This window comes from Lichenostomus cassidix, chromosome 3 (assembly GCF_008360975.1).
Source record: "Lichenostomus cassidix isolate B80296 chromosome 3, HeHo_3.0, whole genome shotgun sequence".
Taxonomy (NCBI): Eukaryota; Metazoa; Chordata; class Aves; order Passeriformes; family Meliphagidae; genus Lichenostomus; species Lichenostomus cassidix.
In genome coordinates, this window is record NC_139483.1 from 40,020,360 (window position 1) to 40,046,276 (window position 25,917).

Sequence of the window (25,917 nt, forward strand, 5' to 3'; positions counted from 1 at the left end):
TCTTAACATCTGACAGGACATTAGTGACTTGTATCACAAAAGAATCATTATATAGACAAAGTTTATTTAGTAAAAAGAAAAAAAAAAGTGGTATTGCTCCTCTTAAGAGTGGTTGGTTCAATAGCACCAAAGTATCACTGTAATTTGTGCAGTTAAGTTTTGGACAGCAAGTTTTTGGGGCTTCTTTAGCCCTCCTTGCTGTTTTTCCCCCTTCTTCCTCCTCTTCTGGGTACAGGAGGCTCTTTCTGACAACAATCACAAATCCAGCGACCTAAGGAAAGAAAGTTATCGATTATTGGGAAACTAAGTTTGTTACTCTCTCATCTATTCAGGCAACCCTTCATCATTCTGTTAGGTGCTTATCAATTTGCAGTATTTCCTTAAATGCGAACAACCAGTGCTTTTCTTTAAAACTGAGCATCTTTTCTATAAAGCAGGATATACAATTCACACTCCCTTGCAGACTCATTATGTGCAACTACTGGCTACACCAATCTTCATGGACCTCAGAAGTGCCAGCACTGCCAAGGAGGTGGTTATTAGTAAGAGCTTGACAAATGATGCTTGAGTCTGCCAGTCGTATTTTCAGGTGAATGACTAGAATTGGAGGTCATGAAGTTACCCAGAGCAGAAATGAATGGCAGTTGGAGAAGCATTTAACCGTTTATATTACAACAGCTGGAATCAAACACTGCATTGGTAATTTTGTAGTTTTGTAGACATGTAATCTATTTTGTTTATATTCTTAGGTCAGCCTCAAAGTGAAATCAGCCACAGAACCTGTACTAACGTGACAGCTGCTCCCAAATGTGCTTCCCAAAATGGGGCACATGTTTTAAACACTGTACGGGGAATACTGCCACTGTCACTAAATATGTATTCATGGACTTACCATGGACTTAGAATTACATGTAAAGCAACAGTAGCACCTGTTATTTTCTTTCTACTGCCCTGAGTTGGCCAGATGATACCAGTGACTGGGACATTTAAAGCTGCAGGCTGCCTGCCTGCCATAGAGGTACTTCTGTTCCAGCTTTGATGTTTAAGAATAAAAAAGATAATGAAAGGGTTTAAAGAGGTGTTTACAAATATTAAATTGAGACAACTATTTCATTTAGAAAATAAAACAGCACAATTAATGTGAAAGCTATACTCTAGCAATCTGCAGCAATACAGTTTCTTTCACAGGTTTCTTCAATGAAAAGAGGTAATTATTCTCAGTATTCTGTGGATATGGGAAAAAATAGTTCTGAGTGAGCCTGTTTGGATTATGCTGTAAAAGCCAATTATATTTCCTACACAGGAATTGCCAGGTTTAACTGTGCACAACCAAATACACAGAAATAAAACTTAGTTAAAAAATCAGGTCCTACAGTGTGAATGTTTTTCTACAGTATTTCTTGCTCTTACCCATCACACTTGTTTTAAACTATTGTTTCAGAAGCAATGCATGTATTAATTCTGAGAGAGAGCCCAGAATTCAGAGAAAGTGGGAAGGGAACAAGTAACTCTTACTTTATTACCTGAAGGGATAGCATCAAGCCCCACACAAAAAGTGTGATAACCACGGTCACATACATCACAGAACATCATTTCTTCTTCATGGTGAGGCTGCCCGCATATAATGCATGTTTTACACTCCATACATTGCCAAGGATAAGTCTTAATCATAGCAACAAGTTCCGGGGTCATATCAAGGCAAGAAGGGTGGCCTAGATTAAAATCAGTATTATTACTTTTATTCCTGAAATGAAATTTAATATTAGTTAGACTGTTTTTACTGAACGTGAAGCTCAGCTCACCTCCTGCTGAGATCCCACAGTGCACTGAGTGTGCAAGTACAGAGAACATGAAAGAGAGATGGAGTCTTAACAAAAGATAGAAAAGGCAACTGAGCTGTTGCTAAACATGGAGTACACCAAATATGTCAACAAAAAGATCTGTCAAACTCCCTTAGGAATCCACTTAGTGTATGTAGATACTTACCACTGTTGTCACACTGGGAGCAATGTATAAGAGCTTCAGCTTTTCCTTTCTTGTTGGACTCCTTACCCTTCAGACAAATTCCACATATAGCATTTGGAATGACCTTTGGCTGGAAGGGTAGAAGAGGGCTATAAATTCATTCCAGAAGAATTTACAGATTCAACAGGAAATGTCATCTATCTCCTTAACTATTAAAATTAATAAACTATCTGTTAGGATGTGTGAACCCTAAAACATGTGACAATCACTGACAAGCAGCAGCACTGAAAAAAAAGACATAGATTTAACTACCTAAAATTTTGCATTTGTCATACATAGTCAGTTATATGTAAATCCAATTGGATCAAAAGCATGTACTTGCCTCTTCCTATTAATTCATCAGCTAACATTCTCACTGGAAACTAAATGTGACATAGGATGAAAAATTTCAGGAAGATTCTTCCAATACAGAATACTCCTTTATGAACTTCTATGTGTATTTCCTGTTTATATAGAAAAATTATATATCATTTCTATTTGCATTACATTCATCCCTAAATACTGAAAATTAATTACAAAAGCAATAAATTTGATTTTTTTACTTCAATTTCAAATTATCTGGTTAGCTATGCTGTACAGGGTTTATTTCTTTCACCATTCCTTCTTGTAACCAGTCATAATCACTGCAAGAAACAGAGCCTTCCAATTAACTACAGATTTACATTCATGATTTTTCTAAGTGATCATCTGGAGTGTGTCTGGGTCCATAAGATCCATTTAAAGGGTAAGAGAAATAGCAGGCTGGTACAATGTGTAACATCTATGTAATTCTGTCCCAACTCCACAGATACACCAACAGTTTCATCCTGAGGCCTGAGGAAGAGGTATGGCATTCCGAATTTCAGAAACGTGGCAGTAGTTATATTGTTGAGCTTTGACTGCTGCATAATGAAATTAGTAAGGAATGTAGTGTACAATTAATGTAGGGCTCACTAATGTTAAGCTGACTAGTACCAGTTTTAAAACACAATGTTGCTGCAAAGACCCAGCAAGTTGAGGGAGCTGAAGGCATATCCTCTTCTAAACTGTGTGTCAGCAAGTAAGGAGAGTCCCAGTGAACTACCAAACACACGTGGGGAGAAGAATGAGGTTTAAAAAACTGAAAACACAAATATATCTGTATGTGTGTGTATGTGTATATATATTTAAAAATAATTACAAAGATCTTTCACAGTACAACTTATCTTTAGGTGTGTTTATTTCCCCAGACAGTTTTTGATAGCACCTAGCTAGGTAATTATTGCTTCAAGTTTTCAGAAGTTTTCAATCTGCTTTTTATGTCAAAACATGGCTACAGCCTGCTTCAAATTGTTTGGTCTAAGGAGTTTTATTCAAGAAAGCGAAACACCATACCGGATGTTTATAGGTAACTTCCTTCAAAAGATGACAGAGGCATTCATAGACACTTTTTTTGCTTATTTATTTTAAAAAAGCAAAGTTAACCTGTTTTATACATAAATATAATAAAACAGTAAAAGAAGTCTAACATTCACAAACATCTCTACAAAATAATAAATATAATGGAAGCAAGCCCACACAAACTCTTTTACTGTTAACTATACTACATGTCCTACATGTATACCTTTATACCCTGCTCCTCCCAACAAAAGTGGTACATGCTTAAACCTTGTCAGTGTGGCAGCATTTACCCTTCCATTGTTTAGGCTATATTTTTTTTTAATTGTTTTAATCTATTTCTAAGAAACCAAGCCTTTCTAGAATAGCAAGTGCACTTTTCTTATCAGACTTCTGGTTTGTTACAGATTTGTATTTTACTGCCTTCACTATACAACAGCACACTCCCCAGTACTCTGGCCAAAGTGAGCTGCTGTTTGGACACATACTAGTGTTACAGGTATGTGCAGTTCACACTCTGATACACATAACTCTCAATGTAGACATTGATATAGATGCATTTATTAACAATGCTTCCATTTAGTCTTAGTTCACTAAACTATATGCATTAGAAATCATGCATATTGGGGGGGGGGTGGAGAATCACAGCCTATTAAGAATGAAGTTCCAACAGTATGGAAGTATTTTTACAAAAATAATAATAAAAAAAATAATCAAGACTATTCACATTTCAATTCAGTTCAGTTTTATCAGCATAAATGGCCTTTAGAAATGCTATTAAAACGCCTGTCAATTCCAAATGGGATGTCACAGTATCCCATCTCATTAGGAATAAATTTTGCTTTCTACATCCTCATCTTATTGGGATAAGATAGGAGAGAAAATGAATGCAAGGTCAAAATGATGACTGTGTGCTGTGTAGGTTTTCACTTCCATGCTGCTGTGCTGCAGCTCTCAAAGTAAGCTTTCCAACTACACCATTTTTATAACATCCTATTCTGAATGCAAAGCGTTACATTTTCATATACACTGACCTGAAACAGAAGAGTTGCAAAATAAAGATACTAAATACATTTCAGTTTTATGTGCAAAAAAATCTCCTGTACTTTTAACAGTACCCTGTATGTGCAATTGTAGTAGTCAGTCCTGCAGTAACAGACTTGCTACTTGTAGCATGACAAAATGTAAAATACATGCTAATCGTTCTTTGTTAAAGAACTGACAATAAAAAAGACTCCATATAAAATACAGTATTTCTTTTACTCAAAAATAACTCAGTGGAAATGTATGGAATCCTGTAATACTCATGATGTGGCTATAACTATACATATGTATGCTGATGCCATAGCAATTATCCTTCAGTTTTAACTACATGTAACCAGAAGATTACTGTCCTACAAAAATAGTCCAATATTAGAGAACAATATAGAACTAAATTATTATAAAGATTTAACAGGGAAAACATTTTGAATCAGTTAAGCCTTCAGCTCAAAGTGCCTTAACATTTAGGCACGTGTGGTAGGTATATTGTTATCTGGTGTTTTTATAGACTCACAAACAAGAATCATTCTGACTTGACAGTTAAAAGAGCTCATGTAATTTGGCTTATTGCAAGCTTTCAAACGTTCCCACAAACAAGAAAGCCAATCCTCTCACCCTCCCAACACATCATCACCACCTCTGACTTAACAACAGCCTGATGGTTGATGCAGGCAGGGTATGGTGACATTGCAAAGATGTGGCACTGTAAGTTTATAATAAGACCTTGTTACTGACAGAATCAGTGATTTTGAACCAGTAATTGCTATGGGAATCCATTTCGAAAATGCAGTGCTGTATACTAGCACTGCTGTTCTACAATTTTAAATTTAAAACTTTGCTGAATTTCTATCAGTTCCCTCTCTATCCATTCATAAGGCCATTAAATAGATTAATCAAACACTTGGGCATCTCACAGCTAAGTGGAACTTCTGTAAATCAGTGGCACACAGTCTCTAATGTCAAGGTAAATAAAACTAAAATAAAATTTCAGCCTTCATCTTTGGATTTCATGTTCATGGGAATACTGAAATGCATTCTACATCTACAACTTCTAGCAAAGTTACATATAAAAAAATAGATATATGTGGTAACCACAGTCTAAATCTCTACAGTTCACACATTTCTTAGTAAGTTCCTGAAATGAGAAAATGCAACTGGAGCTTGCTGTCTGTTATGAACTTGTACAGATACTGTACATAGAGGAAACATATCAAAGCTGTCCAATTCTTGCTGGAAATTAGCTTCTTAATGTAAGTTCTGGTTTATTTACTATTAACTTGGTAAATACAGATAGGAAATATTTATGAATATAAAATGCCATCAACAGCTCACTTTTGCTGAGACAGATTCTCAGTATGTACAGACTTGTCACTGACAGAAGTGTTCCTTGTCCTTAACTGTCAATAAGCATTCCTGACTAGTAAACACTCAATCCTACCTTAACATAGTGCTTTCCCTCTTTATGTGTCTATTCCTGCTCCCTTGTAAGTCAGTGGAAAATTCTCATTCCTCTCAGTGGAACTGAACTAGATAATTAAATGCTTTAAAAGTGTTACAGTTTATTCAGATCCCCTCTCAGTATGCAGAATAGTAACACCTAAATAATGCATGTCAGTTCCAATTCATTCTGAAAAGTATTTTATCTTAATTTTTGAAATTACTATACAGGAATACTGAAGATTTGGGTCTTAGGTTCAGCAATCACTGCTTGATAGCTGAAATGTCTTAACATACTCACAACGTTTCTAGTTTAGATAAAAGCATATTTGCCCACAAATGTTATTACATAGTATGAACTACATAAAAAGCTAATTTCTGTATATTGTTACACTGGTTAGATAGTGTTGCCTATGCAGCTGTAGTAAGCTTTTTGCCTTCCATCCTATACATCGTAACATCATAGGATACAAGGCTGCACTTAAAATTAATGTCTTGATATGTTCAGCCATATAGCTGCACTTTACAGCACTGGTCTCTTGGGATGCTGCCATACAAAATAGAAAAAAAAAGTAACAGCAAATGCTAGCTTCAAACTCACACGTACTTCTGACTGCTATGTTAAAGCAGACAGAAAGATGTAGAGTTGCAATGATAAATCCACAATGGATTTTTCTAGTGTTACTGCCTAGGAATCTAAGAAGTTAACACAATAGGAGGCCACTGTACAGCTAGGGTAAAGAAAAGCCCCACATGAAATATAAGCAAAAAGGAAATAAGGAAGCAAACAGATGGAACACACAACAGGAGAACAGCTAGTGAAGTACAGCAAGCAGAAGTTCCACATTATTGAATAAACCAAATACTTCAGGGAGAGGCTGGTGAGTAAAGTTCAGTCAGGGGCTTTTTTCTTCTACCTTGTACCCAGGAACTGATTTGGGTAATACAGAACGTTTGGAACCATCTTTTCTTGGAGTAGCACTTTTGTCTCTTGTTTTTTGTCTTCCCTGAAAAGAATCCTCCTGGTTGTCTGTGGCGCAATCACCTTCAGATACATTGCCAGACGAATTGTCCTATAATAAAAATATCATAGCTATATATTTTTATTTTTTGGATAGACAGACAAGTCTTTTCCTATACCCCTTAGAGCCAACTAAGGTAAGAGAAGGATACATCATTCCTTCCACAAAAGCATGGGGTTTATCACAGTCTAGAACACCTTTGTTCACCACATTCATAATCTGTTTTTTCTGGATTAAGAGACTGGCATTAGCAAGAGCAGTCATGTTTTTCAGTTGGTACCAGTGGGAGCACAACAGTGTAATTCTTTGAACCGTTTTCCATTAGAAGTCAGCAAAAAATTCACTAAATGCAAGATGCTGTTTACAAAGTAAAGGGCCAGCAGAAGTTAAAAAGTGCCCTTGTCATGCATTTAAAGCATACTAGCACTGCCTTGAATTAAACATGTGAAGGTTTTTTCTGCCACCCTCATCTACTATTTTCACCAGGAGCAATCTAAATATTTAATTTGGACTGCAACAGAAGAATGCCATCAACGGCAAAACATGTTTCCATATTTAATACAGAACCAAACAACAGAATTTATTTTGCAGTTAAAGTTTGTTGGGTTTTTTTTTGAGGAATGAGATGCAAGAAAGAGGGGAAGAGGTTCAAAGAGGGTGAGAGATCAATGTAAGCATAATTAAGAGCAGCAGCACAAGACTTTTCTCAGAAAAGTGTTAATAAAGGCTTCCAAAAAGTTCCAGAAGGAAGCAGTGTGATTACTCACATTTATTACAATAAAACCCAACAGGCCAAATAACAATGGTGCCCTACAGTAAAACACACTCTGTAAAAACACAATAGTAATCAGCCTGTGCCCCAGCTCCTAAAATCAAAACAGACAAAACAGACACAGGGCAAATGGAGGAGTGTAACACAAAAGCAGATCAAACTATGTGGCAAACAAGAAATGGTATTTTTCACCATTATTTTAGGGGAAGAGTTATTTAGAACAGACCTACTAAAACACTACAGAACAAGAAAACTGCTACCAACTCCAGCAATGGGAGGAGAGTGAAAAAGAAAAGGTATAAAGTATATTGTGGGACTCACCAGGGAGATCTGACAAATGGTAGGTAGCCCAAACCTGACAATGTCCCACCTCTGTGTTTTTTCTAACTATATGCCCTCTCAGTGACTAACTAGCTAAGAACCCCTGCTCCCATAGCCAAAACAACTTCACAGCAATCTGATTATCAATTTTCCACACTTCTCTACACTTTTCAAACTCAATGGCATTTTTCCTTCGGCATTCTGTCACAGAAAAAGATTCCTGAGCCTCTGTGAAAAATCAAAAGATAGTCTGCTTCTTCCAGTTACTTTTCTTTACCATTAATGAGAATGAAAGTCAGCAGAAAAGGAAACTGGGAAAAAATGGTTAAAGACCAACCGTAAAAAAGCTGGAGTGTGATAAAACCCAAAAAATGAGTTGCCATTTAGCATGCTGTTTATATGATTGTTTCTTCTCAAAATGAAGCACTGTTTCTCAAAGCAGAAACAGTGTATTAAACAGCTATTTCTCCTTTGTTAACCTACAAGTTGACGTCTTCCTTTTTTCTTCAATTGTAAGTATCTTACAACATTCAAGCAAGATAAATATTTACATGGCAAAATTTAGAGATGAACACACCCACTATCAAACGTGTTTATCAATCACACTAGAAATCGTTACATGCAGTGTGATCTTTCACTGCTGTTAAAATTAGGGTTGAACTTCTGGAAAGAGGCTGTCACCAGGGCACAAACTGCTCCAATAAACCAATGGTTCAGTTGTACTCAGTTCATTTGAAACTCAGCTGGCTCTTGAGCATTAAAAGAATTATCAAGGTACGTATGTGAAAGTTCCTCTTAAGTTTCAGCTAATAGTTAATTTTGTATTTGCGTAAGTGGAGAGAAGATAAATATCTTTTTTAAGATGTATTGTAAAGCAAAAGAACCCAGTGCCTTTTACCTGCCTTTTAAATTGGAACAAAGTAACTATGTCTATACTGAGTACTTGCTGCTTCCATGTCACAAAAAGAGGAAGTTGTGAGGTTATCAACACCTTTGCTTTAGGGACAGATTCTGTGGGACTTCAAATAGCAAAACATACGGTGACCTGAACTACAGTGTTCATTCTCCTCAAAAATGCTAGCAACTTCCCTTTGGGAAAAAGGGCATAATGAAGAGCTGCACTGGGAATTTTCTTCAACATTTCTTTAAACAAAATAAACTAAACAAAAAAAGGAAAAAAAAGGAAGAAAAGGCCTGACATTTCAAATATTTGCTCAATTTACTTTGGACCAAATGGACCAAAACAGAAAGATGGAGAGCAATGCTCTGAAATAAAACAGAAGTACTAAAAAAAGTCTTCCCTTCATTTTGCAAATGTTAGAAGATTCTACTAAGAAACTAGTTAAACTAACAAAAGTGAATTGGAAAGATTCTTTGGTTCAAGAATACTTTCAGTTTGTCTCACCGAATTGCCTTTGGTTTTCCGTCTTTCATCACCTCGCCCTTCCTCTGCATCATCTGAATCTCCATCACTGTCCAATGCAGGCAGCTCTGGATCCAAAGGAGGTTCATAAAGAGCAGTGTTTAATGGCAAGTAACGAAGTTCATCTGGAGAGTATCTAAAGTTCAATGAATAAACTTAATTAATTCATGTGTACTTTATGTGTAAGTCACACAGTATACAGGGATTTCACTGAGAAAGAGTCTCCTTTTTTTCAGGAATGCATATAAAAACATGCAGTTCTGAAAACAAAGGAAACATACTAATTTCTCCTTCCAAATGTGACCCCATGTATAGTACTTGTTTTTTTTGTAGAGCAGATATTCACAGAACACAGAAGAGTGTATTTGCAAAGTTTTAACCAATCCATGTTACTGTGCCCAACAGACCACACACTGTTTATGAATGTATAGTGCTCTGCAACGTGTACAATTCTAACCCAGGGCACACAAACATGTCCAAAGCCAAGTAAATAAAGAATACAGCTGTACAGCCAATTACTGAGAACAAAAAAATGCATATAAAAATATAATTTTGCAAGAATGCAAAGATCTAATTGCACTGCTTCTAGCCAGATACAGCTTAGCATGCATAATCTACCCTTTTTCTTTTTAATCTTAAAGACTAAGAAAAAAAGTGAAAGTCCTCTTACTGCTGAGGACAAACATTGTAAGGAGCAGGATACTATTTTGCTGCATATTTTGAAAGGTTGTGTCCTTTACTGAGATGAAAAAGCAGTTTCACTTGCAGCTTACAAGTGCATTGGGGTGGGCTGTACGAACACACACTGGAAGGAGCAAGGCACATGCAAAGAGCTCCTCTAAAGAAAACCAAGCACATATAGGATGAATTCCATCTCTTATTGCACAATAGTAAGACTTCAGCAAAACCTTAAAACCTGTATATATTTGTTCAATGGTAGCATGTCACTAGTAACAAATTTATGTCAACTGTCAAGTAAAATGTTTTTCATGAAATGTGAATATCCAGCTTGCAATGTCTCTCTCATTAAAATCAAACATCAAACTTAACCCACAAGACCAGTCAAAAATTTTTAAAGAGTTTCTGAAATTTAAAAAAGAACAGCAAGACTGTCACACAGAAGACACGTGATTACAAGCCACCATTACAACACTTTGATACAGAAATATTAATTTTAGCACAGGCACAGAGGCAGATGATAAGTAAACACGTGATGGTGGCAGAGTGAAATCAGTGTCTCCTTTTACCATGGTAAACACCTGAGCAGCCCACATCTCAGGCACTGCAATACATCAGCAGAGACAGTGATCTTGCAGTCAGTACTGTTTTGTTGACACAAGCTGTCACACTATGCATCTTTGAAGACTAGCAAGTGTCTCAAACATAGAATTAATTTGAAACCTTACAGTAAAGACACTGAAATGTTTTCCACCTGCTAGATGCAGACAAAAGAGATCAGTGCAACAGAATTGGCAGTTGGAATGCTTTTAAAATACCTTTTGTAGTACTCCTGGAACTGGCCGGGTATGAGAGCCACTGGATAAGGACTAACCTTTGTTCTCTCTGTAGGCAAGATTTTGTATTTTCCTTGAGGCACCTGGATAATCTGCATTGTTTAATATAAAATGATATTTTTGTTTCACATACGAACTGTTGAGCCTTCCTCACCAACTACTCCCCCAAATATTTTTTAACTTGCCAGTGTTACTAAAGCAGAACAGTTATGTGAGTTCTCCCACGAGAAGCTCAATTCATTAAACTGGTAAGAGATCCCACACACAAAACAGTATTATAGATTAAATCAAATCACTAAGTGTCTAGTGAACTAAACAAAGATTATATAGCTATACTTTAGTGAACTAAACAAAGATTAGCTAGATATACTTTAGATATACTTTAAACAGTATACTATGAAAAAGAATTTTAAAATTAAAATCTAGCAATTGAAACAGTAAGCATTAACCTTTCTGACTGGCATCTTTAGCATGGATTATCATTATTGGTCCATATTGCTTTAGAGTAGAATGAACATGTCCATCTAATTCTGAAACCAGAGTGTACCATAAAAAAAATAAATTAATAATATAAATCTATGGAAAGGAAAAGCTCACACATAAGTCTTCCTTCTCTTAGAAGGAAATAGAAGTAATTATCCACTATCTTGTCTCTAACGGGTCAATACAAGGAAAATGAAAACTTTCCATGATTGTCTGACATAAACTAATTTACAGAGAAAATTTTTGCTTTACTGTCTTTGTAGAAGCAGAACAGTATGGCTTTATAAAAAATAACCTGGCATTTTGATCAAGCAGAGAGGCATGTAACATATCCAATATAAAAATTATGTAACAACTAACAAAAACCAAGGGCATAACACTGACAGGCAGCACACTTTTAGGTGATAAATAGTTTTCTTTTTTACTTGATGTATTGTCAGGCAAAATTTTGGAGCTATTCAAAAGAAGAATTAGCCATTAATACGAATAAACAACCCTCTTAGTTTTATGCTACCACATCAGAAAAAAAGACATGATAACAGAACAACACTCAAATTTTTAGAGTTTCCAGAGACAATTATTTTCAGGTTAAAAAAGTTTGCAATTAAATATATTTGAGATTATTATTTTTAGCAGTATTACCAATTTAACAGCAAAACTGTATGCCCCTACATGACTGAAACAATAATCAACCCCCTCGATAATAGTTAAAATGGTGCCAAACCCAACTTCACTAGAACAGGCAGGGAGCTTCATACTGGTAAGAAATTTAAATCTGCCTACATGCGTCTGTAAATCAAAATAGGCTCGTCTTTCTTCCATCCGCTCTCGGTTTAAATTGCTGTTGAATTCTGCAGCTTTCTTGGCAGCCTTTTTTATATATTCTGGAACTTTACTGGCTTCTACCTTCTGTGTGTTCTGCTGCTGCATTTGCTGGAATAAAAACAATTTTATTAACTCATATACATTCACTATCAGTTTGAGAAGAGCCTTTTTCCACACTCACCGATTTGGTTCACTCAAATGATAATTACTTACAGAATACTCTTTATAATGATCTGTTATTCGCTGCCGTTCTTTCTCTTGCAGTATAACAGAATACTCAGCATGTTTGGCAGGGTATTCTTTAATCATAAGATCAATTACTTCATCACTACGCAAAGCTGTTAGACCTAAAATAAATAAAAGAAATAATGATGCTATCTGGCAAAAGCAACTGTAGGTTATTTATATCCCACAATGACCAACTCTAAGTTTTTGAGCAGCTAAAGACAACAACCTGCTGTGCACAATGCTTCTCATTCTCAGGCGGTAGTGAACTTGTGCCATTTAGCTTTAAAGGCTGATTAAGAGTTTGCTTATACTGAAGGCTCATGTCATTACTTACAGCTACAGGCCTCTTCACACTGACTCAACCACCTTAAACTTAAACTCATTGATGAGGCAGAACCTTTGCTCTAGATGGGACCTGGTGTACTGTTAGTTTCAGTTTCCTATGCTGGAGAAGTGACAATTTCGTTAACCTGCAGAACCTTTACTCAAATGACGAGATTTGCATAATGTCTCTATACAAATCAAGGAAGAATCACTGTGAAAGCAACTCAGAGAAGCAAACTGCACACAGACTCCTGACTCCCTATAAAAGCATTTTAAGTTCAGAGGTCAGAATGCCTCAGTTTGCGGCTACAATGAAGAACTCCTCCCCTGAAGGTTCCAACACAACTAATCTCCAAACATGGACAAGAGCATGGAATGACTTATTTTACTACCACTGATTATAACTATGATTTTAAAAATAGGGGTAGGTAACTCAGCGCACATCTCTATCGGATACATGAGGCAGAATGTAACATTTTACTTCTATTAATAAACAGAAGTAAAATTAATTAATAAAAATTAGATATGGTTCTCTTACGTATATTTAAACCAAAAAAAAAATAGAGAGGTGAGAAATAAAGGTGGTATACTGAAGATTGTTAGCATATAAAATGACGTTATTTTCCCAGAACCATGATGTACAGGAGAAAAAAAAAAAAAAAAGTGGCAGCATCATTTAAACTCTAACATATATTCACGTATATTATCAGGGCAAGAAAAAAGCTTTCAATATAAGCCTCAGCAATCACATCATTCTATTTCAAGTACATTCAAGTGCTTTAATATATACTCTTCTAATTTTTAACATAGAAGGTGAACCACTTAAGCTACACTGATGTTTGCTGAGCTCCAATGCAATGCAACAAAATAAGTGTAATGTCTCTAAAGAGACCACATACATATATATACATAATATGTTATACCAGGTTTATATGTAATATATACCACCCTGTAAATATACACATATAATATATATACATAAGAGACCACACAATTATGATGGTCTCTTTTCTAGGAGAAAAACGTTCTGGAAGTTAATTTAGAATATAGCATATTCCCCTCTAAGTAATTAGAATAGATCCAAAATATATCTGTTAACAATAAATCTGGACTATTGATACTTCATGGCCAATTTCCCAAGTTAATAATAAACCACTTTTAATTTCAGAATTTATGTTTTCAGTTGAGAGGGATGCAATTCTTCTCTACCAGACTGAATCCCCTTTTTCAGTATGCCATACTTTTTATACTGTAATAAGGAGTAATAATTTCTTTTCTTACCTAGTGTGCATTGAGTCTCTGTGATAACATTTAGTTCTCTGAGGTAGAGTTTCTCCTTGTGAGATAAATCTCGCCTTTCTAAATCTCCAAAGAAAACAAAAAAGAGAAATAAAAATGTGTGCAGTTACTGAAACTCCCCCATTAACAGTGTTGAAGTATTTCAACAATTTTGTTTCCAGGCAGCTAGAGTGTGTATTATACTACTATTCCAAGAAACATAACAACTTCATAAATTAATTTTTAATTTAATAAACAATGTAGGGACATGGTAAATTTTCTTGACATATAGTAGGTCAAGACCCTACCTATAGTTATGATTTACAGAAAAACTAAAGAAACCTGATGTATAAATTCAAACCACTTTACCAAGTTCTGAAAGTACAGCACTTTTTCCTTTACCATGACTTTTAAAGAGAAATTCCCCAACAAAAGAACCAGATTTGACAATTCTAAATAATGAAGACTCAAACACTACAACCTCCACAATTGTGTTTTGTTTTTTAAAATGTTTCCACAGTGTAGGAATGTTGCCACAATTTCAGGAAACAGAATATATAGTTATATGATAAGAAACCACCAACAAATCACTTAAAAGGAAAATTTACATCACTTTTCAAAAGGTACTTGCTGGTCTAAGCCCTGAATCAGACTTGTTTGTAAATTTTCAGTGGCAATACCACAAAGTCTTTTATTACTTCAAAAACCACTGGATACATGTTCAATATGCCAGTTACAAAAATACAAAGTACAACATGTATAATTCAGGTCTGCTTTTGCTGGATCTTTTTCTAAATAGTTAGCTCATCCTATAACCAAAGAGGCACAGACTACATTTGAACTGTTTAAAGACAGAACATTTTAGAAGAAAAACTTTAAAAATAAATACCTGGATATTTTCTTTTAAAGGAAGTCACACCCAAATATTCACTGACTTGCTCCTGAAGCATATAGTATTCTCCTGTTTCATCTGGTGGCCATTTGTATTCTATCAAATTTTCAGCAGGAAAATAGCTATACCTAAGCATAAGAACAATGTTAGAACAAATCACAACAATCCTCAAGAAGGATACTTACATTTCTAGAAATTCAGTAATTCCTATTTATATGTAAATAAATAGTAACTACAAAGTTGGATAAGCACTTTAGAACACTGCATTGTGTTAACCTCTTTCAAAAGTTTCTCTGTTACACCAGACTTCACATATATTTCTCTAAATCACCATTTATCAACATATTAAGGGACAGAACCTGAACAAAGGGATATCCATCATAATGGAGAGGACACCAGGAAAAGCAACTACTACAGTATCAAAATTCATTCAAGCATGCAATGTCTTAAAAGCACGTAAACTGTGCTTCTGATTGTAAATCAGACGCAGCACTTTTTGTGGCATTTTAAAATAAAACGCTTAAAAATATGCTGAAAGCAAAAGACAACTAGCTATTTACAGGACATCACCTCACTTCAAAAACATGTATGAAGAATATGCAAGTAAAGAAGAAAGAGCTAATACTTAAGCATTAAATAATACAATAACTGAACAATAAAGTCAGACCTGCAATAAAGAAGTGGGAATTGTAAAAACTGTATTACCCAAGGTCTTGACTGGAAGTTTCACAGCTCCGAGAACTGTCCCCTGAACCCATACGCCGCCGTTTGGATGGCTGGCTGCCATCATTGGAGTTTTCTTCTGTGTCATCCTGAAATGAAAATGAAAATAAATATTAAGAAAATTAGAGTATTCAGAAGATAATGTAAAACACAAAAAAATATTGCAAGGCAATCCACAATTAAATAATACTTGAACTGCTAAGCCATTCTATGACAGTCTTAGCAAATGACTCACAGGACAGTTTACATAAATTATTCTCTTGTTTATAAACTACCTGCGTGACATATGGTAGCCCAGAAGGGGAAGTGGGTGGCTTCTCACCTGTTGCATAGGTAGAGTTCTGAATAGGTAGAGCTGTAGCTCTGACCACCAAGTTTGTAATTCCTGATATAAACTACCTCTGGCACGTAATCAAACCAGCACTCCAAACCAAAAGCAAGCGCAGAGCAAAAACACCAAGTCCTTGCTGAGAGCTGATGTTTATAAAATCAGGGAAAATATTACCAAAAGCAACACATGAGTTTAAGGGCATACAGTTAAAGGAACAGTATACGGTTTACAAAAAATACCATTACAGCAAGTAGAAAAGACTTGTCTCTTGAGACAAAAAAGTATATGGAAGAAAAAGCCCAACTCCATATCACAACAGATACAGAACAAAGCTATTACAAGGGAACATTCAAAAGCTAACTTACAGGTGTCACCATTCATATTTTATGTGATCAATATAACAAATGATGGTGAAGAAGAAATGGTGAAGAAGAGGAAAAAAAGACCAAAGTAAAACACAGAGTTCTGTAAAATCTAGAGGACAGTGATGCAGTTCATGTGTTTTTCACTGCTTTGTTGTCCAGTAGTGCTACGCAACTCCCACGTACAGCATCATCGATCTCAAAGCATTTAGTGACCAACCCTGTCTAATCATAATTGAGATACAGAAAGCACATATCTTGGAGTGAATTGACTACTGTAAACAGTAGTAGAGCCAAGAATAAAACAGTTCTTTAAGTAATTTTCTAAATGGAAGCAGTGTGACTGAATCAATTCCTAACTTCTGTGAAAAGTTTAAGCAAGAGGAATTAAACTGTCAGAAATAAATGGATCAAGCCCAACTATACTTACTTATTTAATAATCACAAAAATAATTATTACATCTACTTTTGTTAATGTCTTTTATTTTAGTGTATTTTATTTATCACGACTTGAAATATCAATTTAAAAATACTCCAGCAAATAAGGTTACTTTTATTATTAAACATTTCAGTGTTATAATCAAGACAGGCCATAGGCAAAAAGCATTTGCCTCCTGGATCTTTGGCTTATTTCTTGTTTTTCACTTTTTTTTACAGTTTTTTTTTTCTTCCTCTTTAAGGAGCAAGAAAATCTTTCACACAGCAAGAAAAAGTTAAAAAGCAAAATTCAATGAAACTGTGTTTTCTTAGTGAAGCCATCCTTAAAGAGTCAGCACCGCCACTCACATTACTATAGTGCCATTTCCTAGCATAGCTGAGAATATGCTGCATAAACTAAGACAAACGAAGCAGGAGCCCCCGAGTAAAAAAAAAAAAATATTGCACTGGAGTATTTTGTGACACAGCTGTCTCATCAGTAGTTCATCTCTACTTCCCACAAGAATATTAATGCACTCCAAATCTTTTTAACTGCTAGACAAAAACCTGAACAGGGCCAAAGCAACCCTCTGGTATACGAAAACTTCCAAGAGACTTTGAAACGTCTTTAAAAGACCGATCTCAACCTGACAGCTTGGTGGAAGTGCCTGATACCAGTTTGTCCTTTCGCTTTGTAATTTTTAATTTATTAAATCCGGTCCTGTAACAAAGTATCCATAACGCAGAGATCAGCGTCCTCCATTTCCGTCTTTACTTCCTTATTTGCTTAAAATTTCACAAAATTCAATCGCACGAATTCAGTTTGTTGCAGACGACTTAGTGTAAGAAGTGGAAACATCTGCAATCCAAAGGATCAATGCTGCTCAACCACACTTACGGCCAAAGGAAAAAAAAAAAAGGAATAGCTCTGTGGCTTTCTTTACGTGAAAAGTCAAACAGTGCCGGAAAAAGTCCCTTTCTCCCTGCAAACGTGTGTTTCTGTAAATAGCTTGTTAGTCCTTACGAAACATGGTGACGTTACAAACTTCTGGTACGTCTATCATTATAAGACGACGTAACTCTCCTTTACTGAGCGACCGAGAAGCCTGAGCTACCCGAGACGTGTTTCACAGAGCGACCGCCGGTCTGTGCCGCGAGTTCTTGGCGCCACAAGTGCCTGGGATGCGCGGGAGCAGCCGGCAGGGCCAACGCGGAACTGCCCGCGGCCAGACCCAAACTTTCCCGGCCGCAGCGCTGCCGCGGTGCGGACAGAGCTGCCGCGCCGCCCCCGGCAGGACGCCGACACACTTTTGGGAAGGAGGACGGCCCCGGGCACCCAGCTCCAGACCCGCGCTAAAAGTTCGGCCCGAGGCGCTGGAGGTCACCCGCCGCCGCCCGGCTGCCCCGGCGGGCGTGAGGTGAGCCCGGGGCGGGCGGGTCGGGGGGCAGGAGCGGGTCACGGCGCCCAGGCACGAGGGCCGCGCGAGGCCTCCCGCCGAGGCGGCTGTTGCGCCGCAACCCCGCGGCCGCCGCCCCTCGCTCTCACCTTGAGGGACTGCGCGCCAGGCGTAGCCGGGTCGCTGTCGCAGAGGCGCGGGGACAGCACGGCCGCCATGGCCGCCGCCGGCTGGGCCAACAGCAGCGACGCCGCCGCCGCCGCGCGACCGGGCCTCGCGCCGCGCCCGCCGGCCCCGCCCCCCCGCGCCCTGCGGGGAGCGGCAGCGGCCCCTACCGGCCAGCGCGCGCACGGGCGCGGCGGCTCCTGCTCCGCCCCCCTCCGGGCAGCCCGCGGCGACCCCGGCCCGCGCCGCCGGACCGGCACCCGCACCGACCCGGCGCCGCCCCGCGGGACCAGCGCGGGGGACCCGCCGCCGCCGATGCCGCCGCCGCCGCGCCCTTCTCCTCCTGCCGCCGCCGCTCGGGCTGCCGCGCGGCCCGGCCGCGAGCGCGGAGCCGAGCCGCCGCGGTAGCGCTTGGGCAGAAGCGCGGGGCGGAGGGGCAGCATCCCCCCGGCGGGGTGGTCAGCGCCGAGTGCGGGAGCTGGCACCCAGCAGGGCCGGGCTGCTCCGCTCCGCCGGCAGGCTCCCGTCTCCGGGAACGTCAGCCGGGGACGAGCTACGTTTGTGAACCATCAGCCCCCGCAGGAGGGGGGTTCGGGGGGCGGGGGGCGCACTCGGAGGAGCCGCTACGAGCGCGCTCGCCCCTGCGACGGAGGGAGGGCGCGTGCGGCCGCTCCCCGCCGCTGCGCGGTCGCGCCGAGCCGGCTGCGCGCCGCGCCGCCTCCCGCTGCCGGTGCCGGTCCCGCCGCTACGGGCGGGCGGAGCCGAGACGCAGACCTCCCTACCCGCCACCGGGCACGACTTGTCCCGCGGGCGCGGGGACCGGGGCGACGCGCGCGCCCGCCGGCACGCAGCCGGGCCCCGTGGGCGCGCACGGCCCCCGCGCCAGCGAACAAAGCGCACGGCCGCGCCCCGGCCCCGGCGCCGCCCCCGGCCGGGGAGTCCTCCCGCCTCGCGTGTGCGCCCACCCGCGCCCGGGCTGCTCACCGCCCCTCGAGGTTTGCCCCGCCACGGCTCCGCACGCGCTCAGACCCAAGCCGGCCACGGGCCTCTGGGAAGCACCGTTGCCCCGTCCGCGTTTGCTTTCAGCTCCCAACAATAAAACGAGCATGGCTCGATTTCCACACACGGCAGATCCAAAAGCTGATGGCTACACATTTTACAGATCTGCCGGAGTCTCATTTTAAAAAATACAATCGCTGCTGCCCTTGCCAATTACGGACCAATTCTCAATAGCCTCGTTATTGACCCCTCCGTCCTCCTGCCACTACCACCAGAAGCCCCTAGACCAATTCAGTACTTGAGCGCCAACCAGACCCTAGGTTAACGCTTAAGACCCGGGAACCCTAATGCCTGAAATTTCACTTCACTCAAGGTGAAATTTGCACAAGTCCCTAGGATTGCACAACAAAGCTTCCCTCCCAGCTAAGTTTCTAGACGGAATAGCATTTTATCATAGATGTAACTAGGTAAAAATGAACACTGCTTTTTCTTACAAAAAGCATGCTTTTAAGAAAACTGATACCTGCATTTTCATGTAGGCACTGGTTAGCAGTCCTAGGCACCCAAAAGACAAGCAACATTCAAAATTTTGCAATGTTTGGCCTTACACCAGCTGCTTCCACTTCCACAGCAGAGCATTACAACAGATGAAGCCCATATGTACTCAACCATAAACATTTCCAAGGCATTTTTTTTGGGTTTGGGTTTTTTTAAAACAGAGCAAAATCCGAGGAAAATTATTTCAACTGTATGTCGGTTTGAATGTGCCAACAGCAATAGGACAAAAATGAATACTAAAATAATGATGTTTTGAAAATTTTCAAATATACCATGTACTGAGATGCACAAATGCAGCTGTGACTTTCAGAGTATTAGTCGGTATAACAAGCCATTACCAAGGCCAGTGCAATAAATGTATCAGTTTCATATTTAGCTGAAACCCAAGTGTCTCTTTGAGCATCCCAGAGGCATCTGCTGCCAACCTAAAGGAATAAAAAAAGTATTAGTAAACCTATATACAGCAGTTTTACTATTTTTTAAAGAACACACAGCATTATCTAAATGCTAATCTAATCATATTAGGAGAGTTACAACTATTAACAACAATGCAAAAGTTGAATAAAATTAACAATTCCTATTTGATGTTAAATACATGTTGCTTCATGGTAAAGCTCCCACCCTGATAGATCCAAAAATCTCAACACCAAACCCCACATTCTCTCTCATGTTCACTTGTTACACTTCAGCATATTGTCAGAGCACCCCTTCAAAAGCAAGAGTGTCTGTGTAAATAGACATTAGTTTTGGGAACATATACAACTAAGAAGTCATATACCCCCTCTCCTCCACCTCCAGATTACTCCAGTCCACTTGTGACCATTTATTGGCTCTCAGCTTTTTTGATAAAATTGTTTTCAAAGCTAAACTGTGTCAATTGATTGCTGGAATAAACACATTCCTTGGGAGAAAAAAGTTAACTTGGACCACTTCACCAATCTGTTTGCACCTACAGCTCCTCAATCGAAGCACCGCTTCAGAGGCAGTGTACTTTGAGATGGCACCAGAAAAACAGGTAGATGCAGGCACTTCACAAACTGGCTTTGGTACTGAAGCTAAACCCTTGAAACGTTGTTTCAAATATTTAGTAATTCACTAAACACAGATTGGTTTCAATCAGGTTTTAAGGACTGATGATGAACACTCCAAAGCAGAAGTGTTCTTTGACACTGCTAGATAGATAAAAACGTTCAGAATGCCAATGGACGCTTGGAATACTAAATTTGTATACCAACACAGCAAAATTGAGAATCCTTTTATTTTAGGTGTTTCAAGTTCAGATGACTAGTGTCAACTTGCAGTCCCAGGAGCATGTCTGGTGGCAGCTGCAGTTACCCTCCCTTTCCCTGCCACACTTCTGTTCCATGTCAAGCCACATTACAACTGCACAGCATTTTGCGTTGAATGTGACAACCCAAACAGAGATTCAAGTACAATGGACAAACAAAATTTGCTGAACTCATGCAATTGTACTGGCACAGCACACAGCGAAAACAACTGGTTGACAGGGAAACGTAGTAGGGGCTCTTCACCACTTACTGAACACATGAAGACAATGATCTTCAGAGAGTTAGGCAGAATCACAGCAGCACCTTGAATTGTCACCTGGCATACTACTACCCATAAAGAATGTAAAACCTCCAAGACCACCTCAAACAAGTTAAGCTGCTGAATGTGAAAGAATACCTATGAGATAACACACAGTTCTAGAAATTGTTTTCAGTTTTCAAAAGGTGTAACAAATAATATGTTTGCTTACAATCATTGCCTGATTTGCCTTTTCCACAATTAGCACTGATACCACATACTTATAACGTTCATAGTTCAATCCCTTCACAGCTTTTAATATTTCTTCTGAGATTGAAGCACACAAGAAGGCACTAGAAGCTCCATCGTAATTGGCTCCTTGAAGTTTATTCTGTCAAAAACAATTTTGAAATATCTCAGTTTTCGTCCTAGTCGTCTTTGCAAAAAACACCCTTTACAGTCAGTTTCATTACAAGAGCGTGAGAAGAACTAATGAGCAAAACAGTCAATACAGATGATGATCTTGAACAGCAAAGGATGCACTATTTTTACTCTAAAATGTTTTATCTGATTTTTTGGAAATGACACACATGCCCAGCCAATCTCCATATAACAATCAGGATTGTATTCTTCTCCATCATTTGGGCTTAGTTCACTGGAAAACAGTGCTACAAATACATGTTCCAAATATCCAAGACATGTCTTCCAGACAGCAGAATTAAAAAGATCTGGTTATAACTCTTCAAAATCCCACCAACAGTTTTGTATTATCTCAACACATTGTTCTCTTTCATTTTTGTTTAATTTGCATACGTAGCAGTTTGACTGTCAAGGATACCAAGTAATTTTATGCAGGCTCTGTGATATTAGTAGAATTACCACAAATTCAATGTCATGATCCTTTGCTAACTGGATATTTTGCTGATTATGGTACTTTGGACTGTGCTGTGGCTCTCTTTGATTTAAAAAGGCAAGAGTTTAGGAAGCTTCAGCTCCACCTAAACAGCACATGCCCAGGAGTGACCTTGCAGAGGCCCTTCTGCACTTTGCAAAACAGAGTACATTCACATTACGCTCATGTGCCAAAACTCAAAGCCTGCAGAGATTTATGCATATGTTTAAGTTTATGCAATTTACACTGTTCCGTAAATACTTTTACTAGACGAGCTACTTTTGCAATGACACAATTAATTTCAAAAATACTATACCGTTAGTATCGCTTGAGCTGTGTCTCTTATTACAGATTCCTGAACTTTTTCACGTGGCTCCAGTCTGTATGTGTTAGGGCATTTTGGCTTTGCCGGTTCTGTTGAAGGAGCACCTGAAGCTTCATGCTGTGCCTGTGTCTTTTTTCCTTTTCCCTGTACAAAATAATAAAAGTCCACGTCAATATTTTAGAATGTAAGAGACTCCAAATAATACTTTATAGTATATAGTTAAGAGAAAAAAAATCCCAACAATTAACCTAGGAATCAGGTAACAAAAAACCACAGAAAGCTAGAAAATGGTTATCATCTTCTGGCTATTTTAACACTACTGTTTTGCCTGAAAAAAAGAGAAGTGGTTGATTTCCACTTAATTTTAACTTCTTTCCCAGCAAAGTCCAACTGTACTTTGCATTTAATCTCAGTCAATTAAACACACCATATTAGCACCCTGAATCCACTCCATTTTCCAAGTAAAAATATACAGATATTAACATATCCATCCAAGACTGTTAACCACAAATTCGAGCTTTTCATTCAAACAGCCTACACAACACGCAAAATACAGATTTGGATCATTCACTACTTCATTTTACTTGTCCTTATTTCTTGTTACTAAACAAGTATGTATTGATTTAATTTGCTCATTAAAAAAAAAAAAAAAAGGGAAAAAGTAAGCTCCAGTCTGCAAAGCTTTGTAATTTTGCTTGGAACTTAAAAACAGATCTTTGAAGATCACATTTCTCCCCATCCAGCCGTGTACTCTATCTTTTCAATGCACATAACAAAACTTGTCCCTCTATGAATGCAATAAGCAAGTCTGATGTTGCGAAGAAAAAGGTCATCTGCTGTCCACCACAGCAGCTTAAAACCAAACTGTAAAATAGTAACAGAGACAGAAGAGCACAAGGAACCAATCTGATCATAATAGCTACAGACAATGGGCTTCTATATCAGCTACTTCCTAACAAACCACTTCCAAGTTTTGCTGACTCTTCAGTCTCTTCTCCACTTCCTGACTACAGCCAGAACTTAACATTAGAGAAAATCATCAGTTCCTTTACAGGAAACAGAAAAGGTGAAATAACATCACAATGCAAGGCTTATACTAAGGAAAAAAGAAAAAAAAAAAAAAAGAGGTCACTTATGGATAATAAGAAAGTCTAATGAGAATTACTTTAAAAGATGCTTTACTCAGGAGCTCCAAATCTTTCCATCTGAGTTGCAAGAATCAGGGAAGAAATGCAGTTTCTTCTCTGTGAAATCACATTAGTCTTGCCAACAACTGTGGACATTGCCTAAAAGTCTCCTCTAGTTCCTTAAAAGCAGTGATGTTGGCAGCCTTACTGCAAATTGCCTACTGGTGTTTGTTGAACTCTGAATAGTGCTTACTCTAAAAATGCAAGGACCAAACACATTTGCACTTAGCCTGTTGACACTCATTAGCTACTAACTGCAAACTCAGATCTCAAAAGACTACAGCCCTGACATGCTCATCACAGGTCAACTAAGAAGAAAAACCACCTCAAGTCTTCCAGCTGAGCTGCTCAAATGAGCATCCCAATCCATGTGAGCAGAAATGAACCTGAGATAAAGGGTGCAATCCAAACAGCGATTCTTTGCAGACATGGTTCAGCTTGAGCCACACCACCTTCAACCTCTTTCATCACTGATGGAAGAAAATTCATGTCTATAGCACATGACTCCTAACAATGCTGATACTTAGAAGTTTACCTGCTGTTATTAGTGACATGAGTTTTCATAATCATTTGCAAGAAGTCAGTGCATTTACTAATGAGGCAACCAAAAACTTTATTGATTTCTCTACAGACGTGGCTAGTAAATGAACCTACTTCTGTATATCACTGTATAAAATACACAGTAAAAACCCAAGTTTTAGCACAATGTTGCAATTACATTTCTGTGAAATTTTTGCACCCTCTGCGAAAAAAATCTCAACATTTCAAAAACTGATTTTGCATTTGAGCACTTGACCAAAGACTGCCTGTTCTTATGATACTCAACTTGAGTACACTCGCTTAGCTTTGAACATATGGAAGGAAGTATGCTAAGAGAAAAAAAGCTTTTGCTATTTAAATGAAATGCTGTTTGTTAGTAAGTACATTTTAATAACCACTAGTTGTTAGTTGTTAAACAAGAAACCGTTCTTGTTTATTCCTTCAGAAGAGGGCACACCTTCCAGCTTAGAGCAGCACGCCGAGTTGGAAAGACTGCCCCACGAAAGGGAGGGCCACGCTTCTCTTCTCTTTAGCATCCCCAGAGCTCAGCCTCCCCATGCCTGAGGCAGCACCAGCTGCAGGGCAGGTGCCAACATCACACCTGACCGAGCACAAAGGGCACGAGCTATCCTGAGCCGGCCGCCAACCTAGGGGAAACAGCACTCCTGATACCAATTTTCACAAATCACACGCACCTTTTAACCCCCGTTCTCCCACGCCCCGTACTGTCCTTCCTGAGGACACAAGCCCCGTCCTTCCCTCCCAGCTGAAGTGCTGCAGGCTCGGAGCGGCACCCCGACTCAGTCGGGCATCACATCACCCCGCTCCAGAGGGTGCCCCAGCCCCCGGCAGCTCAGCCCCCTCGGAGCCGCCCCTCGCCCTGGCGGCCGCTCACTGTGTCCTTTTGGCCTTTGGCCCCCGCGGCTCGCTTCTCCATGGCTCTGGCCGCGGTCCCGCAGGGCGGTGTGCGGCGGCCCGGGCCCTGCCCGCGAGGCGGCCGTGACGCAGCGCGGCGGTACCGGAGCGAGCGGCGGCCATGGCGGGGCGGCGGAGGGAGCGGCGGGCCTCGTGCCGGGGAAGCGCTGCTGCTGCGGGCGGCCGGGCCGGGCCGGGCCGGGAGGGGAGGGACAGCCCTGCTCTGCTGCTGCCGGCGCAAATCCGCGGCTTGGTGACCTGCCCTGCCTGCAAAGGTCACCCACAGCCCCTGGCACAGCCTGGCCCGTTTTACATGAGAGATAAGAGCAATAAAGGGTGGCAGCGGTAGTGCAGGTTTTGCTCTGGCCTCTTGTCTTGTTCCTGACAGTGAAGGGGAAGAGACACAAATTAAGGTGGACTGAATGATACGTCTTATGACCATTTTAGATTTTTTTATTTCTTTCTTTTTAACTAGCAGGTAGGTACTCCAGATGGAAGCTGATAGCAGTTTCCGATGGGAGCTGTTATCCTTGCTAGGTGCTGATGCCCATATAAATATTTCATCTCTCCTTGAAGCCATGAACTCAGAAATTACATATGTGAGAGTCAATTCTACCACCTAATTAACGAGGAAAAAA

General features: G+C 39.7%; 2 protein-coding genes across 4 annotated transcripts; both read right to left on the reverse strand.

Moving 5' to 3' along the window:
• Nucleotides 1-44: 44 nt before the first annotated feature.
• Nucleotides 45-18,895, reverse strand: PHF10 (PHD finger protein 10). Of its 3 annotated transcripts, XM_085055403.1 has the most exons (12): nt 18,321-18,895; nt 15,647-15,753; nt 14,939-15,069; nt 14,053-14,136; nt 12,433-12,566; nt 12,178-12,327; nt 10,894-11,003; nt 9,380-9,533; nt 6,777-6,932; nt 1,987-2,095; nt 1,524-1,712; nt 45-271 (listed from the first exon to the last, which is right to left on the reverse strand). In XM_085055403.1, the coding sequence occupies exons 1-12, from the start codon at nt 18,777-18,779 to the stop codon at nt 186-188; spliced, it is 1,869 nt and encodes a 622-aa protein (XP_084911529.1). In that variant the 5' UTR covers nt 18,780-18,895; the 3' UTR covers nt 45-185. The 3 variants fall into 3 exon arrangements, with proteins under 3 accessions (XP_084911529.1, XP_084911531.1, XP_084911530.1); XM_085055405.1 differs by lacking the exon at nt 6,777-6,932 and having other exon boundaries at nt 14,053-14,130; XM_085055404.1 differs by lacking the exon at nt 6,777-6,932 and having other exon boundaries at nt 18,321-18,794.
• DYNLT2 (dynein light chain Tctex-type 2) lies at nt 15,647-25,550 on the reverse strand. Its single transcript, XM_085055409.1, has 5 exons — nt 25,260-25,550; nt 22,629-22,781; nt 21,653-21,811; nt 20,166-20,318; nt 15,647-15,753 (listed from the first exon to the last, which is right to left on the reverse strand). Exons 1-4 carry the CDS (start codon nt 25,299-25,301, stop codon nt 20,208-20,210), a joined length of 465 nt encoding a protein of 154 aa, XP_084911535.1. The 5' UTR covers nt 25,302-25,550; the 3' UTR covers nt 15,647-15,753; nt 20,166-20,207.
• Nucleotides 25,551-25,917: the final 367 nt, after the last annotated feature.

Excerpts from the sequence above, each read along its gene's own strand:
- PHF10 (XM_085055403.1), bottom strand. The coding sequence starts at position 18,779 with ATGCTGCCCCTCCGCCCCGCGCTTCTGCCCAAGCGCTACCGCGGCGGC. Across the intron at positions 15,070-15,646 it reads ACTTCCAGTCAAGACCTTGG|GTATAGCTATTTTCCTGCTG; the intron begins GTAATACAGTTT and ends TCTTATGCTTAG. Across the intron at positions 14,137-14,938 it reads CTTTAAAAGAAAATATCCAG|ATTTAGAAAGGCGAGATTTA; the intron begins GTATTTATTTTT and ends TTTTCTTTGGAG.
- DYNLT2 (XM_085055409.1), bottom strand. The coding sequence starts at position 25,301 with ATGGAGAAGCGAGCCGCGGGGGCCAAAGGCCAAAAGGACACA. Across the intron at positions 21,812-22,628 it reads CAGCTCAAGCGATACTAACG|AATAAACTTCAAGGAGCCAA; the intron begins GTATAGTATTTT and ends TGTTTTTGACAG. Across the intron at positions 20,319-21,652 it reads AGGCAAATCAGGCAATGATT|GTTGGCAGCAGATGCCTCTG; the intron begins GTAAGCAAACAT and ends TTATTCCTTTAG.